Below are 18,139 nucleotides of genomic sequence, written 5' to 3' on the forward strand. Positions count from 1 at the left end.
CGACCCATGTTTTAGTTCAAGAATGTGGACTTTATGTAGATTCTCCTGTGATTTTAAGCGTTCACATAGGTCACCTTCTGTGACCACTAATGCCATTTTCCTCTGTCCGTTTGTTACTCATCCCTGTACAGGAAGAGTCACATTCTTTCCATACCACCAATGAAAAGAAAGTGTCCAGATGCTTCTGGTTGATGATAACTATGCCTCCTTTTGAACCTGAATGTTCCCTCTGTCCAAAGTCAGCCCCAATCACTCAACTCTCCTGCCCCTTTCTCTCCTCTTCTAGCAAGAACAAGCCACTAGAGGGCACCCACACTCCTCCTTGAGCTCCTGGGGACCTTTTCCATCACCCGAGACAAATAAATACAAGTGTTTTTACTCAACAGCCCCACCCTTCAAGTACTCTTTCGATTTGTTCAGGGTGTAGCTCCTGCTTCAGACATCAGGGTCTCCAGGGGAGCACCTCACATTGGGGTGTGGCAGCATGGACTGGGGACCTGGAACCATCCCCAGGGCCTAAGTCATTGTAGAGGGAAATGGTTCAGGGACAGTGGGTAGTATAGGATAGACACCCAGGGCCCAGATGTTCCTGCACAAGGGGTGGTCACAGGGGACAATGGTCGTGAGCCTGTCGCTCTGAAGGCCCTGCCACTTAGCATCTGTGCACATGGGCCTTGGCTGGGCTGTTGTGAAATATTTCAGACTGGGCCTTCCTCAGTGGGCGGCGGGTCCTCCTGGGTATTTCAAGAACCTTCCTATTGAAGAATGAGAAGAGATGTGTTATTGGCCTTAGAGAGTCACATTTTCCCCTAGAGCTGGAAAGCATCTGACTGCCATTAAAAAGAAAGTATCCAAATGCTATTGGTTGATGATGATGGCAGTCAAGGTGGAGGCCTGCTCAGGGTGGGCGAGGGAGGTTCTCTCAGGACCTGAGGGAGCAGGTGGTGTCGGGCTTTGCCATCAACTTCAGATCAGGACCCAGGAAGTGGGAGGGTGAGGTCCTACCTGACCCTCCCCACCCTCCTCAGGACACCACTGCTGGGCTGACTGTGGGGAACTCAACCTCCCCTCCCCTTCCTTGCAGTGCAGGACAGGGACCCAGAGCCCCTTCATGTAGAGTGGACCATGAAGGAGCACAGGTGAGGGAGGGCAGGTGAACGTGAGGAGGTGGGAGCTGTGAGATGAGGGCCAGCAGGAGGCACACAGCCTGCTCAGCGGCTGCAGCTAAGTCAGTGCGCCAGAGCGTTTCCTCTGCAGAATCCAGCCCTTTCCCTGTGAACATTCCATTACCTCCCCCTCAGTGCTCCCAGCTGAGGCCTCAGTCCTTCCCCACTCAGTCCTGCATCAACTCTTTGTCCTCCTCACACTCGGGAAGCACTGTCTGCCCAGCTACCCAGTCCCCCCAGGGCTGCAGAATGGTCATTGCTGCTCATGACCTCACCAGTGTGGAGGCCCAATCCTGCCTTCCTGGTCAGCCATGGGACCAGGCTCTCAGGCTCCATGTCCTGATCACCATCACCTGCCAGGACGTGGCAGCAACTGAACAAAGGAGAGATGCAGGGACAATTGTTAGCACCCTGTGAGTCTCCAAGTGGACATGTGGGGGAAGGTGCTGGAGGGTAGGGGGTGGTGGGAACACCAAGGAAATGGTGGAATTTCCTGCTAATTTAGATGCTGGTAGTGTGTGCCTTGGGGATTTAACAGAGAGTTCATGAATATTTTCTTGGAGACAGATACGAAGGTAGTTGTAACTCATATTTGGGTCCTCTCTCTTTGTTTCTTGATGAGTATAGCTAATGATTTATCAATTTTGTTTATCCTTTCATAGAACCAGCTCTTCGTTTCATTGACTTTTTGTATTGATTTTTAGTCTGTATGGTATTTATTTCTGCTCTACTGTTTATTATTTCCTTCCTTCTTCTTACTCTGGGTTTTTCTTATTGTTCTCTTTCTAGTTCTTTAAGTTGTAGGGTTAAATAGTCTATTGCTGATTTTTCTTGTGGTTTTTAAAAATTAATTAATTAATTAATTAATTTACTTACTTTTTTTTTTAAAAGTTTTTTTTAATATGTTCTATTGATTTTTTACAGAGAGGAAGGGAGAGGGATAGAGAGTTAGAAATATTGATGAGAGAGAAACATCGATCAGCCGTCTCCTGCACACCCCCCACTGGGGATGTGCCTGCAACCAAGGTACATGCCCTTGACCGGAATCGAACCTGGGACCCTTCAGTCCGCAGGCCGATGCTCTATCCACTGAGCCAAACCAGTTAGGGCTACTTACTTATTTTTTGAGGTATGCCTGTAGTGCTATAAACTTCCCTTTCAGGACTGTTTTTGCTGTGTCCCAAAGATTTTTGGTTGTTGTGTGTTCATTTTCATTTGTTTCCAGGAAGTTTTTGATTTCTTTCTTGATCTTGTTGGTAACCCATTCAGTGTTTAATAACATGCTATTTAATTCCAGTTGTTTGAATGTTTTGGGGTGTTTTTACTGTAATTGATTTCTAGTTTCATTCTACTGTGATCTGAGAAGATGCTTGATCTTATTTCAGTCTTCTTGAACTTGTAGAGACTTGTTTTGTGTCCTAACATGTGGTCTATCTTTGTGAATGATCCATGGGCACTTGAGAAGAATGTATATTCTGCTTCGTTGGGGTAAAATGTTCTATAAATGTTTGTTAAATCCATCTTATCCTGTGAGTCCTTTAGAGTCTCTGTTTCCTTGTTAAGTTTTTGTCTGGAAATCTGTCCAGTTAAGTCAGAGGGGAGTTAAAGTCCCCTATTATGACGGTATTGTTGTTGATGTCTCCGTTAAAGTCTTCTAGAAGTTTTGTTATATATTTAGGTGCACCTATATTGGGTACATATATGCTCAACAGAGTTACATACTCTTGTTGGATCGATCGCTTTAGTTTTATGTAGTGACCTTTGTTGTCTCTTGTGATGGCCTTCATTTTGAAGTCTATTTTGTCAGATATGAGTACTGTTCCTCCAGCTTTTTTCTTTTCCATTTGCATGGAAAATTTTTTTCCATCCCTTCACTTTCATCCTGTGTGTGTCTTTTGTTTTGAGATGGGTCTCTTGTAGACAGCATATAGTTGGGTCATATTTTTGTATCCATTCAGGTATCCTATGCCTTTTGATTGGAGTATTTAATCCATTCATATTTAGGGTTATTATTGAGAGGTACTTATTTATAGCCATTTTAATCCTGCATGGCTAGGTTTCTCTCTCTGTTTCTTCTTCTCAGCAATCTCTTACAGCATTTTATTTTTATCTCAAGGGAAACTATTTTAAATAAAATAATGTTAAATGCAATAAATATAAATTATTCAAGAAAAACAATCTTAATATAATATTACATGCAATAAACATTAATTTTTCAAGAAAATAAGATTTTAAGTATAATAATATTATCAAAACTGTATAACATAGTATGATATCACAAACATTGTAGAAAATATTAAAAATCTGCCACTAACAGGATTACTACTATTATATTCTAAAATATTTTCCCCCCTCTGGCTCTATTTTGTTCATCACTTTATGTTGTTCATTATATTCCACAAATGAGTGAGATCATGTGATATTTATCTTTCTCCCATTGGCTTATTTCGCTTAGCATGATGCTCAGAGCTGGTTCTCTGGCGCAGGCCACATCCACAGGGTCTGGGGTCTCAGGTCCTGGAGGAACTAAGAAGCCACGTCTGCTCTGGGGATGACCCGGCAGTATACCTCTGTATTTGGGTTGAGTAATTCCTGTCAAAGAAAGAAGAGATCTCTGAGCCCTGCAGCCTTCTCAGAACAAGTGCCATGATTCACAGGCGCCATGGGGGCTGACTGTGCTGGGGTGTCTGTCCCCAGGCACCTCCCTCCTCCCATCCTCTGTTGTCACTTTTCACTGCCCTTTCCTGAGCTGGAAGCACAGCCAGGCTGGGCTGGGGGCAGGTCCTGGGGCCGCTGGGACCTGCAGGACAGAACGTTCATAACCCACACTTACCTCATAGATGTGGCCTGCTGTCTTGGGGTCGGGTAGGGGACCCTGTGCAGGGGGGAGAGAGGGCATTAGATGACAGGGAGGGAGGGACACTTTGCCTCTTGAGCAGCTATCTTCACACCTGTAGCCCAGCATCTCAGCCCACACAGCACCCCTTCACCCTTGTTAGCCTGGGACCTCTGAATGGTGTTCCCAGAGCACATTCTGCTCCATGCTGGACTCCAGTGTTTCCCTCAGACTCCGGCCCTGCCCTGTCCACTCCTGACTGGGGCCCCCACTAGGCCAGGGCGGGGCTCCCCTTGTGCTGGCTGTTCTGGGGAAGGGGTCTGTGCTGCGTTGCGAGGTTGGATGGTGTCCCTGCCCTGAATGTGGGTCGCTGAGGCCCTGGGTGCAGGAACAAGGAGGGGATGGACTTACCCGAAAGGCAGAGGTTCCAGTGGGACCCTGGCCTGGGAGCAGAGACAGGAAGTGTTAGCACCCAGAGGGGAGGAAGCTTTAGCCTGTTCTCCCAGGAGGGGGTGGTTCTTTAACTCCCAAGAGCCAAGGGTGGAAGTTCATCTCCCAGGGCAAGACCCTCTTGCCATTTTTGGGTCCAGTGAGGGAGAGGTGGTGACACATGACACAGCCTACAGGTCAGGGTGACTGGCGAGTAGGGGTCCCCTGTGCAGAGTGGTGATGAGAACCCCCCTTGAAGCCCAGGGAAGGGTCAGAGCCTGAGGGATAAGGGCAGGGTGGACACTGTGGGGCAGGCCCAGGGGCTCCAGGCTGAACAGACACTCACCAGGGGTGGCCGCTGGGGATGGGTGCTCTTGGAGGCCACGGGGGTCACTGGCCCTGGGAAAGGTCAGACTTACTTGTGAGAGGTGCAGGGGAGCTTTGGTGTCACAACAGGGGGCAGGGAGGGTCTCCTTTCCCAGCAGAGGTGGAGGCCTCTCTCCACTGTTTAGGGGGGATGGGCCCAGGAGAGGGGAACTGAGGCAAGGCCTTAAGGACCCACGGCTGGGCCCACAGGGGAAGGACCCACAGGCAAATGGGGGTCTGGGAGGAGTAACAGGGAGGGGACTGAGGAACCAGGACAGGAATCCATCCAGAGGGTCTGACTTAGTGGAAAGGTCAAGGGGACAGCAGTGCCAGCCTCATGTAGCATCCGGATGAGCTTGGCGCCCTGCTATGGCCAGACCCACCCCTCAGGCCTACAGAGCTCCACTGTGACAGTGGCCTGTCTGCCTCCATCCACCTGACCTAGAGGCAAAAACTACACCACAGGCTCTGCTGTCGTCCTGTCTCACACATCAGGGTCGTGGTTACCAAACACTCCTGTGGGGCATTTGACCCAACCCTGCCTGTCCAGACGTTTCCACTCTCAGCTGTGTGGCCTTGGTCAGGATGACTTTGAGACCCTGAGGCAGCCCATCCCCTCACCTGGGAGGGTGGACTTAGATAAACAACAGGAGTTGCCTTACTGAGCACTTAGTACCTGCCGGCACCGCAGTAGGTGTGTGGAGAGAACCAGGGCAGTCCTGAGGGGACAGTTCCTTAATCATGCCTCATTGATAGGTGGGGAAGCTGTTGAGGAAATACCCTGGTCAGCATCTGGTGAGGGAGGAGCTGGATGGAGAGAGTTAAGGACATCCATGGGGAAGCTGGGAGGCCACAGGGAGCCGGTCCAGAACCTTCTGAGAATGGGGTCTTTGTCCTCCTGGCCTGGGCTCTGCTGGGGTTCAGCCTGGGTTAGGGGACAGGATTAGGGTGAGGGTGAAGGCAATGCCATGGTACCTCCTAGTCCTCCTGAGGTACAGGAAATAGCCCAGGGAGGCCCCCAGAGCCACCACAACGAGGACCCCGATCACGCTGCCAATGATGGTCCCCACAGAGTAGCCAGTGTAGGTTTGTTCTGCTGAAAGGAGAAGGGAAAGGGGGAGGGGTGAAGGCCCAAGTCCATTCAGGGGAAACGAGGAGGGGCCTTACAGGGGGAGGCCTGATGAGGGAGGAGGGAATTGCCACCTAGTCTGTGCGGTTTGGGAGTGTCCGTCCTCCTGACACCCCACTCCCAGCGGTTGCATCATTCTCTGGTTTGCACATTTGAAACCTTCCATTGGCTCTACCTTTGCATGTACTCTCCCACCCACCATTCCCATGTCCTGGTAATTTTCCTCTTAACTCCTCTTTCCCTCACATATTCTGTCTCTTACCCCTGTTTCTTCTTTTCCATCACTATGGACAGTCTTAGCGGGCACCTTACCTGCCCAACTCAGGGCTGATGAGTAATAAGAATGTGCTGAGTGTTTTTGAAGGTCCTAGTAGGGTGGGAAATACTCTACCTTCATGTCATCTGATCCTTCCACCCCCACGAGGAATGGGGGGTGTCACCCCCATGAGCACAAACAGAATCAGGGATGGGAGGTGCTTAATAAATGCCTGGCAGTCACAGAACTGGTGAGTGATAAATGACATTTTCACTGAGTTCTGCTTGACTTTATAGCTACTGACAACAGCGTTAAAAAAATAACAATAATAATAGGTACATTGACTGAGTCCTGACTGAGCATGACACTGGCGGAGGGCTTTAACTCATTAACCTCACAATAAATATCCTAAGAACGGTGTTTAGGTCCAGGTGTGTTATTCCAGTTTAGAGAAGAGGAAACTGAGGCTCAGGCGGGTGAGAGCCTTCCCCGTGGTCAGACAGCTAATACTCATGGAACCGAGACAGTGACGAGATTAGTTTAATCCTGGGGTCCTTATCCATGTGCTCTATAGGCTCTGAAGGAGGCTCCCGTCTACTCAAGGCTTTCATCCATCTCATCCCCTGCCCGTGACATATACAAAGGCAAGTGGGAGAGGTCGAGGGTCACTCACATTGCACATCCAGCCTGAAGGGGTCACTTTTCCTGGAACTGACGGGGTTGAAGACTTCACACTGATAACCCCCAGCGTCCTCCCTCCTGACGGGGTCGATGGTGAGGGTGCTGTTGTCCCGGGACAGCTTCATCCTGTCTGTGAGCAGGAGACTCTGGTTCTTGAAGAGCCACCGGCTGGAGATCCCAGTGTCATTTGTGAGGCAGGTCAGGACCACGGCATCCTTCTGCTCTGTGACTGTGGCATTGCTGGCTCGGAGGGTGGGCTTCCCCACTGGCTCTGTGGAGAACAGAGGAGGTGACTGACTGAGAGTGGGCTCCTTCCTCAGAGTGTCAACCACTCACAGGCCACAGTGATCTCTGCTAAGGTCACCAGAGGAGGAATCTGACCTCTGCAGGGTGATGATTTTTGTTTAGGTGATAGACTAGATCAACTCAGGGTGACCTCTGACCTGTCTCCCTGGAGATCTGAGGTATTAGCCTTATATCGTGTGTGCAGCATCTTCATCTTCAGGTGGCATTTTCCACCTATTGAGTTTTGGGTGACTCTTTCCCAGACTTTTCTATGACTTTCCAAACACTCATCCCCCCTCTCTGGTACGGTGGGCTACACACAGAAATGGAAAGGCATTTCCCTTTTGTTAAAAAATTTATTAGAGAAGAGAATGGACCAGCCATAACCTTAGGACTTGGAGAAGTTTCAGTCTAAAGGATTTCTCTGTCTGAATAGGGCTTTCACTTCTTGGCCTGTGGAATGAATATCAGGGAGAAGGAAGTCCCTAGAGAGAAGTAGTCAGTTTTAACAACAGCTGGTACTCTTAGCTTCCTCTGTAAACGACACACTTTGTGGCACTGCTCCTTCTGTCCCATGAATCTACCTACTTGTCAAGTTAGCACCACCGTTCACTGCTCTCAGTAGGAATGTCACATACACTGGTGTCACACAGTGTTGTACAGCAGGTGACTTCAGAGTCAGGACACAGCTCAGAAGGGTCTACCCTCTCACTCTCTGGTCTGAGGGAGGCCATGATGTTGATTGTTGACATGATTTGGCCAGTCAGAGGACAGTCACCCATGCTCATCACCACGGACCCCTGTCCCACCACAGAGGGCACAGAGCAGCCAGTCACCAGGTGAGCCTGGAGCAGCGCAGGGAGCAGGAGTCTGCCCTGCTCACCCTCCTCAGAGGTGGTGTCCTCCTTTAGTTTGGGGAAAAGAGGTGAGCTTGCTCAAAGCTTTTTATTTTCCTTGTTGCACATGGAGCAGGTAACAGACAAGAGGTGACAGAAGGAAAGCGTTAGTGACAGAAGAAGCAACTTGGCCTTGAGGCCCTTTGTTTTCCACTCTGGGAAGCCCCCTCCCTCCACCTCTTGACTCTTTTGGGCTGAGAGAAACCCCTCCTCACTTTCCAAGGCTGGACCCCAGCTCTGCCATGAGAGATCAGAAGAGCAAGGGAGGGGAGTCTACAGAGATGGAGTGGGAGGGCTCAGGGGAAGACTTTGTGATTTGCTTGTGTCCATGGCCACAGGATAGGAGACAGCACCCTCCAGGCTCTGTTCTGAAAACCAGACAGACCTGCACCCCACAGCCTGGTGTCGATGGTCCAGGAGGCACTTACCATGGACTGTAATTATCTTGACCGTGGTCCTATTGAGTCTAGTGGCAGAGTTATGGGCGAGGCAGGTATAGGATCCACTATTATTGAAAGTGATGTTGGGGATAAAGAGCTCCTGTGTGGTGTTCTGGTAACTCCCATTGATAAGCCAAGAATACTGTGCAGGCGGGTTAGAGGCTGCATGGCAGGAGAGGCCGAGGTTTGTCCCACGTAGGTAATCGGAGTCGGAGGGGGAAATGGTGGGGGCGTCCGGGCCATCTGGAGCAGAGAGAACACGGCCACACATGATGTAATCAGAGGGAAGGGGAAGGTCCTGGTCTGTGTAAGGGCCACACTCTCCCTCTGAGCTGGGTCACAGCCTTGTTTCAAAAAGTCCCAACCATAGCCCCTGTGTTCACTGAGTCTGAGTCTGAGACATTAACCTGTTTGTCCCAGGAAAGCTTGTTAACCCTGAGCCTCTCCAGACAGGAGCATCCCATCCCCTCCCAGTCTTGGCTCAAGGTTGAGCCTGCCCAGATGTGTCTCGTACAGGAACAGATGGCCACCCTGGGTGTTCAGAGTGCGGGTGTGTGTATGTGGACCTGAGAGGGTCAGATGTAGCCTGGCCTCTGGCAGTGTGGATTCGGGTGGGCAGTCTGGCCCGGGCAGGGACAGAGGTTACTCACAGAGAACATTCAGGGTGAATGGGTCACTGCGGGCGGCACTCACGGGGTTCCGGGTTTCACACTCATAGGGTCCTGTGTCATTCCTTGTGACAGGGAGTAGTGTGAGAGTCCTGTTGTCCTTGGACAACTGCAGCCTGGCACTGACTGGGAGACTCTGACTGTTGATCAACCACAGGTAGGTGGTGTTCTCAGTCTGAAGTTCACACGTTAACACGACAGGGTCCTTGTGCTCCTCAGGGTTGGAGTTGTTGCTTGTGATGCTGGGTTTGGGTAACTCCGCTGTGGAGAAAACAGAGAACATTGCCCATTGAGTCCTCCAAAGGCTTTTTCAATCAGAATTGGTGCCTCTCAGCTAACTAGAGTTTTTAAAGAAATAAGGCAGGTCTGTGCATCACAAGACAAAGAAATGCATGAGGAGCTGAGCGCTCAGAGGATGTAAGGCCGCCTGCTCTATGTCTGGAAGAAAAAGCACAGGCTTTCTCAGGTGTCAGACAACTATCGGGTTTGATCACAGAGAGACACAGGACTCGGAGTCAGAGATCACCAGGCATCTATCCTGCATCCTCACTGACCAGCTGACTGCCTGGCTGACCTTGGGTCTCACCTGGAATGTGCAGGTGCTGAGTCCCTTCCAGCTACACAGACCTACATTGCCGGGTCGAGATGTGTTTCCACTGAAGCCTCACATTCCAGGTGAGACCCTTACCTAGAGATGAGTAATGATGGACCACCCCTTAGTCCTTAGACCCCGAGAGGACAGGGCAGTGCGGCCCTGAACTGGGTGTCTGAGCAGAAACAGTACACGGGAGACCAGAAGCAAGTCTTGCGGTCAGTTTATTACACAGGCTGCAGGGCCATGATTTAGTAAAGAGTGAGGGACGGCGGAGCTGGCTGGCAGTGACAGCAGAGCCATGCTCTCTGCCCTTGTTCTTTAATGTCCTTTCTGCCACTGCAGAGGGCAGGGATCCTTCCTGAACACCCAGGCAATAGCATGTACAGAAGGGGGACTTGTGGAAGGTCAGGGAGCATGAACTTGCTGGCCCTCATGGACCATTTATGTTTGTCAGTTATGAGATAGATTTTGAATTAAACTGTGAAAGAATATATGAAAATCATTCATGCCCCAAAGTTCTAATGCCAGTTTTTGGAGGAATTTCTGTCTGAGAGCACGAAGGTCATAGACCAAGTTCTGTCATCCAATCAGGTCACACTGTGACCAAAGGAAGATCCACAGTGGGTTTGAAATCAGGGACTCCCTGGGATAGAGAGAAGGTGAGTCCTGCTAAGAGAACAGAAGTGACCCGGGGACGAGTCCAGCTGTCTCTGCTGTATACAGGGAGGGATGACACCAAATTGGTAGAAGGACTTGTGCCATGTTAGTAAAGTTAGGGAGAAGGTCCCTCCCTGTTTCTATGGACAGTCAGGCAGAGGGGGAGGAGCCCTCACATGGGCATGTGGCATGTGCTCTTCCTTGTCTTTCTAACTCAGGAAACAACTGGAGTTGAATCAAATTCATTCAAATGGGCAGCATCTAAGAGAAAGGAGAGTGGCTGGTGGATCTCACTGTCTGAGAGGATCCCACCCTGTGGTCAGGGTGTCTTCATAAGGACACACGTGTGTGAAACAGGCAGTGAACCAGTCAGATGGTGCAGGGTCACCAGGCCCACCTTGGAAAGGTCTCTGGAGCCACTGGGAGGAATGGGAGCCTCATACCAGTACAAGGGTGTGAGTCTCCAGTCAGGGGTGAAGTGAACCCGTGAGCTTTTGGGGACTGAGACCTGTCCTTCTGCCTTTGACTCCCTGGTTGAGTCATATAGAGAGTAGGTCAGTGGATTACATGCCCCTGTCATGTGGCCTGTCCCTCTTGTTGGCCTCATGGAGTAAAGGAGCCCTGATGGGGCCCCGCAGAAGCTCTTTGTCCTGGTGACCTGGGAAACTGGCTCATGATGGAGCCGAGGCTGCTGCTCCCACTGATTTCTGTGTCCTCTCCTATTGCCCGGGAGGGTGGGCCTGGACACAGGTGTTAGCAGGACAATCTGGGGAGACTGCATGGTGGAGGAAGCAGAGCAGAGCAGGTCAGTGTGTCTGGCATAAAGGAGGAGGCAGATAAGGGACATGGAAGGAGCAGAGAGAGGCAGAATGTCCTTGGTGAGCAGTGGGGGTCACAGGTGACTTCAAAGAGCCCACAGCTGCCCCAGGGCAGAAGCAATGCAGCCTGGAAAACCTTCTCACAGTGGAACAGCCCCCCAGTCACCAAGGGACTTGGCTCCTGAGGGGGCTTCAGGGACAGGTGGTCTGAGGGATGGACACGGCTCTCAGCACCTGTAGGGACAGGGAACTGGTGTGGCTAAAACCTTTTAGGACTCTGCATCCATGTTCCAGTCTCTGAGGCAATTATGTATCATTCATTTATTCTGTCATCATTCAACATCATACCTTCCTTCCTTCCTGAGAGAGCAAGTGAGTGCTGGTCCCTGAGCTGGTAGCAGCTGTAGGGTGGAGAGTGAGAAGGCAAAGTCCTTTCCTTCACAGCTAGTGGAAGTGACGCCAACACATCAGGAAACAAATAAGTGGTTTCAAGTCCAGTGCAGGGAGGGGTGGATGGGTAACCTGAGGGGAAGGCCTGGGCATTCCCAGCACTGACTCTGAATGTTATTGTAGGTAATTTGATTCTAGAGTGAAAATTAATTCTCCACTTGCTTAATCACCAGACCAGAAAATCTACCTTGAGCTGGGGACTGCTAAGAAAAGGCATGGAACCAATGGCTGGTCTCAGGGTCCACAGGCACCTAAGACCCTCGTGGTGCAGGAGAGGGTGGGCTGTGGCTGTGCCAGGACCTTGCTGTTTGTGTGTGAGCCTGATGCAATGACTGTATCACACTGTGCCTCCGTTTCCCCTGAATAAAAACAGAGCAAATGCTAAATGGACTCTGGATTACCATGTTGTCTGTGAATTGACCTTAAAACGTCCCTGAGTACTTGACCTCAAGCCCAGTATAGAGGAGACACTGACTTAAATGGCCACTACCATTATTTGCTTCCATGAGAGAGAATTCCTGGGCTGACCGCTGCTAGAAGAGGACCTGTCAGGAGCATCTTCTCTCGTCTGTTCCTTCCTGGAGGTCTGACCTCCCTCCGGAGTGTCCTAAGTCCCTCAGATGAGTCAGCTTATGATACGGGGTATTTTGTTTATCTGTGCTCTCCTGACACCGCCTTAGCTGAAGGACTAGGCTCTGTCCCTGTCCTGATGTGGCTCTTGGGGCTGAGTCCTGGCTGGTGAGCAGGAGTAGAGGCACTGCTCCCACCCATCCCTTCTAGGAGGTGAAACCCAACCTGACACAGGCTCCCCAGGTTCCCTGGAGTCAGGAGCCCTGGGACAGGGGTCTGGGAGGGGTTCCCAGGCTGAGCTTCTCTGTGAGGATTCCAGGGTCCCCTCAGGCCAGGGTGTGAGCAAGCTCTGCAGGGTTTTCTCAGTGTCATGGTCATGGGGAGGGGGCCAGGGGATGGACTGAGACTCTGCTGAGTCTCCTTCTCCTGAGTGATTCCCATCAGGCTTCTCTCTGTGGACAATGTCTGCAGGGCTGGAATCTGGGAAGGCAACTCTAATCTTGGGAAGTTTGTCTCCATTGTGTGAGTCCTGCACTAAATGCCCAAACCAAACCTAGAACATGATGCAGAGGGGGATGGAGGAGAGTCCAGGGCTGGCAGTCCTGTGTGTGAATTAGAGTTCACCCACCCAACACCCAGAGGTCAGAGAGCAATCACTCACGGTGTACACGGAGCTGTCCAGTTACTTGTTTGTCCTTAAAATCTTTGTCTGTGGCTACTAGGGTGTAGTATCCTGTGTCCTTCAGGGTGACGTTCTGGAACAGCAGGGATCCATTATGGTATATTTTCTCTCGATCACTGTATGCAGGCCCAAAGGTAATTTTTTGAGTGTCTATTATATAGGATAGAATTTTATGGTTGCTGTCCACTGTTTCCCCTTTGTACCAAGCATAGCCCACTAGATTCCCAGGCAGGTTGTGGACACGGAGAAGCACATCCTTCCCTTCGGCAGCATCGGGCGGCACTGATTCAATAGTGAGCTGGGCAGTGGTGGGCAGGCTCCAGAGGGTGAGGAGTGAGGCTAGGAGGGAAGAGAGAAATTGATCAATATCTGGAGCTTTGTATTGGGATGGAGAGATGAGGCTTTGGGTCCTGAGCAGGGCTCTTCATCTCAATCTTGGCGTGTGTGTGTGTGTGTGTGTGTGTGTGTGTGTGTGTGTGTGTGGTGTCTCCTGTGGTCAAGTTCAGCAGCATGGCCACCATGACTTCAGCACCTCTGAACCTTTTATTTCCTCTGTTTTGAATACTGTTACCCAAATGTCTGCCCTCAGACCCCTGCTGACACTCAGGGGTGTCCTTGGGAGACCCCTTCTCTGATCACCTCCTCTAGAGACCTCTGTCTTCACTTTCTGACCTGTCCCTGAGCTAGGGGGGACCTGTCATCTCATCTAGATCTGCATGACACTAGGGGGGACCTGTCATATCATCTAGATCTTCCCTTGTCTGCCTCCTCCCATAGAACATGAGCTTCATGGGGGCAGGGGCTTGTCTGATCTTGTTGCACCCCCAGTGCCTGCAGCAGGCTGTGAGCACCTGTGGGTGAATGAGTGAGGGTTGCAGGGTCCTGCACCTCCTGGGAGGTATCTGCCCATTTCTGAGCTTGGTGGTGAGGACAATGTTTAGTGCCCCTGGTTAAATTTCCTCTGTCCTCACATAAATTGTTATTATCTGAAGTTTTTAGCCCTAGCCAGTTTGGCTCAGTGGATAGAGCATTGGCTTGTGGACTGAAGGGTCTTGGGCTCGGTTCCAGTCAAGGACACATGCTGAGGTTGTGGCCTCAATCCCCAGTGGCGGGTGAGCAGAGGCAGCCTATCAGTGATTCTCTCTCATCATTGATGTTTCTTTCTCTCTCTCTCTTTCCCTTTCCCTTCCTCTCTGAAATCAATACAAATATATTAAAAAAAAAGTTTTCAGCATTCAACTCTCAGTGATGAGTAACTTTGGAAATGAGCAGCCATTGAGATTTTCCTGTCCCTCATTGTTTCCACATCATTTTCCTGTTGCTGAGTCCCCTCCCCCATCCTACTCTGCTCCCCTGTCTTCTCCCCTCAAGTCCAAACAGAAGCCCCCTCCCCCTTGTTTTCTCTGAGAGCCCTGTTCTCCCCAGGAGTCTCCAGCTAGCCTGTGCCTGTCCTCCTTTCATCCACCACCAGGTAGTTGTCCCCTCTCACCAGCCAGCAGGAGCCCCTGCCAGGGGAGAAGTCCTCTGTGGGCAGGGGCTGAGGGGGACTCCATGGTGTCTGCTGCCTGCTCTGTCCCTCCCTCTGTGGGAAGAGCTTGGATTCCAGAAATGCTCACAAGCACGGCTGTCCTGGTGGTGGGATGTGCTGTTCCTCCTCCCTGTGCACTGAGGCTCCTCCTGGGCCAAGATCACTTCCCTGGTCACATGGTCCAGGGGCGGGGTGTGTACCCAGGTTCCTCCCTGCCCTCCTGTTATTCCTGCCTCCCCTTTTCTTTCCTCTACATTTTCATTCCCTGTAACTGCTGAGGCTTCTCTCTTCTTCGGCAGTGACTCCTCGCCATGTACACACACACACACACACACACACACACACACACACACACACACCTTGTTTGTGTAGTAGGCAGTTAGGCCTGAGCAGAGGAGGACAATAGGCCTTAGGGAAGGTCACCAGAATGGAAAGCCCTAGGTACTTTCAACATGCAAAACTGGACTGGGACCTTGCCCCCTGGGTAACCTTTCATCCTAGAGCATATCCTGGTTTTGTAGTTTAGATGCTCTGACCTTTCATATCACTGGTCATGTGGTTCAGGCCCTCCCTGACCTTTCCTCCCCGGGCATATTCTTAGTCATGTGTGTTAGACGCCGTTAGAAGGAAGAAACCAGAGACCTAAGAATAGCTCTTCAGGATTAAGCTCCCAGAACAATGAGGTTCCGCCTGACATCAAATATATCTAGGCCTCAGTGGTGTTTCAGCTCTGGGCCCAGAAAAGCAGCAAAACCAGATGAGTGAGAACATCGCTGATATCAGGATCTACTGCATTGACCTTTGACACTGAAAGGACACACCTGGAAAGCTGATAAATATTTTATTGGGATCCTCCCCTGAGACCTCCAGATAACTGCCCTCAAGAAGTAGGACCTTCTTCCAAAGTAAGAAGGAACTTGGCTTCTGAGGTTTATGCCTTAGTAAGAAAGGATCTTCTCCAATAGTTCCAAGAGGGAATTTTTAGTTTACTGATGGTTCCAAATCCTAATGAAGTCTATTTAGGGGTGTCACACTTTCATAACTTTATCTTAATTCACAATATAGGATCGTTTTATAAGTATCTTAAATAATCACTAGTATAGAATCAGCATTTTAGAGGTCAAGGGTTAAAAATCCTCTTGAAGGAGCCATACTACATAAATAGGAATACAGGGAGGGGACCTGCCCGAGATGGGTTTCCATGGCCTATTCCCCCCTGACCCCATTAGTTTCATCATAAAGTATGGAAAGTAAACCACTGCTTGACCTACCTAAGGTAAATTAACGCTCAGGGAACCTTCTCCTGGTTCTTGACCTTGCACATATAAAAGAACCTATGGGTCCTTGAAAGTTAAATCCCTTTGGCCCTGGAAGCTAGAGACATTTTATTTCAACAATGTAGTTTAAGGACTTGAATGTCACAATATATGACCAAGGTTGGAGAAGATGTTTCTTCTCCCAACTTTTATAGGGTGTGATTCTTAAATACTTTTATAATGTCCAAGGTATATATAAAGATGTATTGTAACAATTATGGGTGTGTATTTTTTGCAAAGATTGTAGTTTCTCTATCTTGAAAAGGGAAATATTTTCATAAATTTATTTTATTTTATAGGTACTAATAGAGTGAAAGAAAGCCCCGCCTCGCCCCTAACCCCCCCAAAAAAGAAGTAGGACACAGTGCGGCTCTTTCTGTCTAGAGCACACCCGTTCCTTTCCCTACCTACCCCCTTCTTTTATCAAGGTGCTTAACTTTGTTCTCTTTCTCGCTTCAAGAGTCCTTCTTTAGCTTCTGTAACTAGTTTCCTGAGCCCATTTCTTCTACAGCTCACTTCTACCTCTATGACTTTCTAAATAAACTCTCTCTTATGATTTGAGTTCTTGACTCTGAATTCTTCTCTTAGCTGAACTCAAGTACCGAGGTTGCTGAACTGAGGGCCTAACTCCGTAGGTTAACACCTGGTGCCATGCCACTGCTCACAATTGGACAAGCAGAAGCTTGGGGTGTATGTATCCGGGGCGTCTCCCACAGCTCTGTGTGGAGTGCACAGTAGCCTTCTCACTGCCTTCTCTCATCCCCATTTGGCTCTTATCTTCAGAGCGGAAGCCTGGGGGGACATCAGGAATTCTAGTCACAGGGATGCCACCCCTTTGTGTCTCGTATCATCTATGGAACTTTCTAAAGGTTTCAATGCCCAGGTGACCCCTTAGAAATGCTGCTTTGGCAGCTGCCCAGCTAAGGTGGATGCCTAGCCAGAATGAGACCCTGTGATGTGGGGATGGGGAAGCCCCTCCCCGTCTCTGTGCACAGGGAGGGTCTGCAGTTCCTATTAAAATTGTGACTCAAAAGGTGTTTGGTGGACCCGACAGTCTCCATCTAACAAGCTGTCAGGAGATGCTGCTCATACTGGCCTGCAAAGCACTTTCAATGGCAAGGTTGATGGGGATCCCTGCTCCCTAAAAGGACAACCTACCCACTGATCTCACCCTTGGCCTGTGCTGTGTCCTGGCCATTGGTCTGTCAGCACCACACAGAGAGCCCCAGGGATCCCCAAACCCAGGGGATTATTTATTTGTGTGACTCAGAAACCCAGCTGGCACCACGCCTTCCCTGTGTTCTCAAACTGCTGGGAAGGTTGCATTTCCTCCCAGCAGGATGGGCACAGAGGTGACTCTGGGGGTGAGAAGGGGTTGTCTGAGTGATGACTGGTGAGGGGATCCACCTCTGTCTTCGGGTGTCACCAGCCTGGTTTCTGCTTCCAGGGACAGAGTCCAGGTAGGACCTTCAGTGAGGGGGGAGGTGAGGGTTGGGAGAGGGTCCTGCGTATCCTGGGAAGAGGGGTCTGTGGTGGGAGGTCATGTGGCTGTGAGCTCCTGGCTCTTGAGGGCCATGATTTTAGGGAAATTTTCCCCTTCCGGGTCTGTTGGCTAAGCCAGTGCATGTGCTCCCTGATCCTTGGGGCAGCCTCTGTCCTCTGCATGAGGAACTTGCTTGTGGTCACCCTGCCTTCCCCATGGTGGTATGCGGCAGGAAGTGGGGAGCTGCACAAGGTCCCCACTATCCCTGAGAGAGCAGGTGCTCCTAGCCCCCTAGGAGCCTGTGGGACAAAGTAGACACATGGGAGGGGCCCAGAAGGGTCTCTGATATGGACATCAGGCTCCTTTCCCATCTCCTACATCAAAGCCAGGTTCCTATGTTAATTTCCTGTTGTCTATGTGTCCCAATGTCGCCCCCTGGAGGGCATAAGATGACTGGTGGCTGCATCAGGGATGCTGACCAGGGAGCTGACCCTGAGCCCTGGGCAGAGTTGGGCTCTGACCTCCAGGAATGGCCAATCACTGTGTGTCCCAGGTTGCCCAACTTCATCCCAGGACAGGGTGAGCGCAGGGAGAGGGAGGTGGTTGTCCAGAGGACTTGGATCCAGTGCCAGGAGAACTACCCACCCAGGAGGAGCTCGCTGTCCCTGAGGTTTCAAGGAAAGGCCTGGTGAGGGCCCTTGTGGAGTTTCCAGGAGAGGGTGCTGGCCTGGGGCTCTGATGCCCAGCATGCCCTGTGGGTCCCCATCACAGCATTGGGGCACTGCATGCAAGTCACCTGTGTCCCTGACTGTCATCTGCTCTAAGCCTCCCCACCGGGCCCAGGATCTGGAGCAGCTCCACCTGGAGACTCAGCAGGGGACTCTGAGA

At 50.6% G+C, this 18,139-nt stretch overlaps 1 protein-coding gene across 2 annotated transcripts; it reads right to left on the reverse strand.

Annotated features, from left to right (window-relative positions):
* Positions 1–3,521: 3,521 nt before the first annotated feature.
* LOC103303232 (carcinoembryonic antigen-related cell adhesion molecule 6-like) lies at positions 3,522–14,564 on the reverse strand. Of its 2 annotated transcripts, XM_054710027.1 has the most exons (10): positions 14,414–14,564; positions 12,904–13,263; positions 9,135–9,413; positions 8,473–8,727; positions 6,856–7,134; positions 5,773–5,893; positions 4,778–4,830; positions 4,414–4,445; positions 4,000–4,041; positions 3,522–3,758 (listed from the first exon to the last, which is right to left on the reverse strand). In XM_054710027.1, the coding sequence occupies exons 1-10, from the start codon at positions 14,475–14,477 to the stop codon at positions 3,693–3,695; spliced, it is 1,551 nt and encodes a 516-aa protein (XP_054566002.1). In that variant the 5' UTR covers positions 14,478–14,564; the 3' UTR covers positions 3,522–3,692. The 2 variants fall into 2 exon arrangements, with proteins under 2 accessions (XP_054566002.1, XP_027993181.2); XM_028137380.2 differs by lacking the exons at positions 3,522–3,758; positions 4,000–4,041; positions 4,414–4,445; positions 4,778–4,830; positions 5,773–5,893 and having other exon boundaries at positions 6,866–7,009.
* Positions 14,565–18,139: the final 3,575 nt, after the last annotated feature.

This window comes from Eptesicus fuscus, chromosome 21 (genome assembly GCF_027574615.1).
Source record: "Eptesicus fuscus isolate TK198812 chromosome 21, DD_ASM_mEF_20220401, whole genome shotgun sequence".
Taxonomy (NCBI): domain Eukaryota; kingdom Metazoa; phylum Chordata; class Mammalia; order Chiroptera; family Vespertilionidae; genus Eptesicus; species Eptesicus fuscus.

What these genes read in the sequence shown, in the direction of transcription:
- LOC103303232 (XM_054710027.1), bottom strand. Translation starts at nt 14,477, where the DNA reads ATGGAGTCCCCCTCAGCCCCTGCCCACAGAGGACTTCTCCCCTGGCAG. An exon ending in CAAGATAATTACAGTCCATG is followed by an intron (nt 7,135 to 8,472) that starts GTAAGTGCCTCC and finishes TGTTCTCCACAG; the next exon opens with AGCCAGTGGGGAAGCCCACC. An exon ending in CTTCAGGCTGGATGTGCAAT is followed by an intron (nt 5,894 to 6,855) that starts GTGAGTGACCCT and finishes TTCTCCTTTCAG; the next exon opens with CAGAACAAACCTACACTGGC.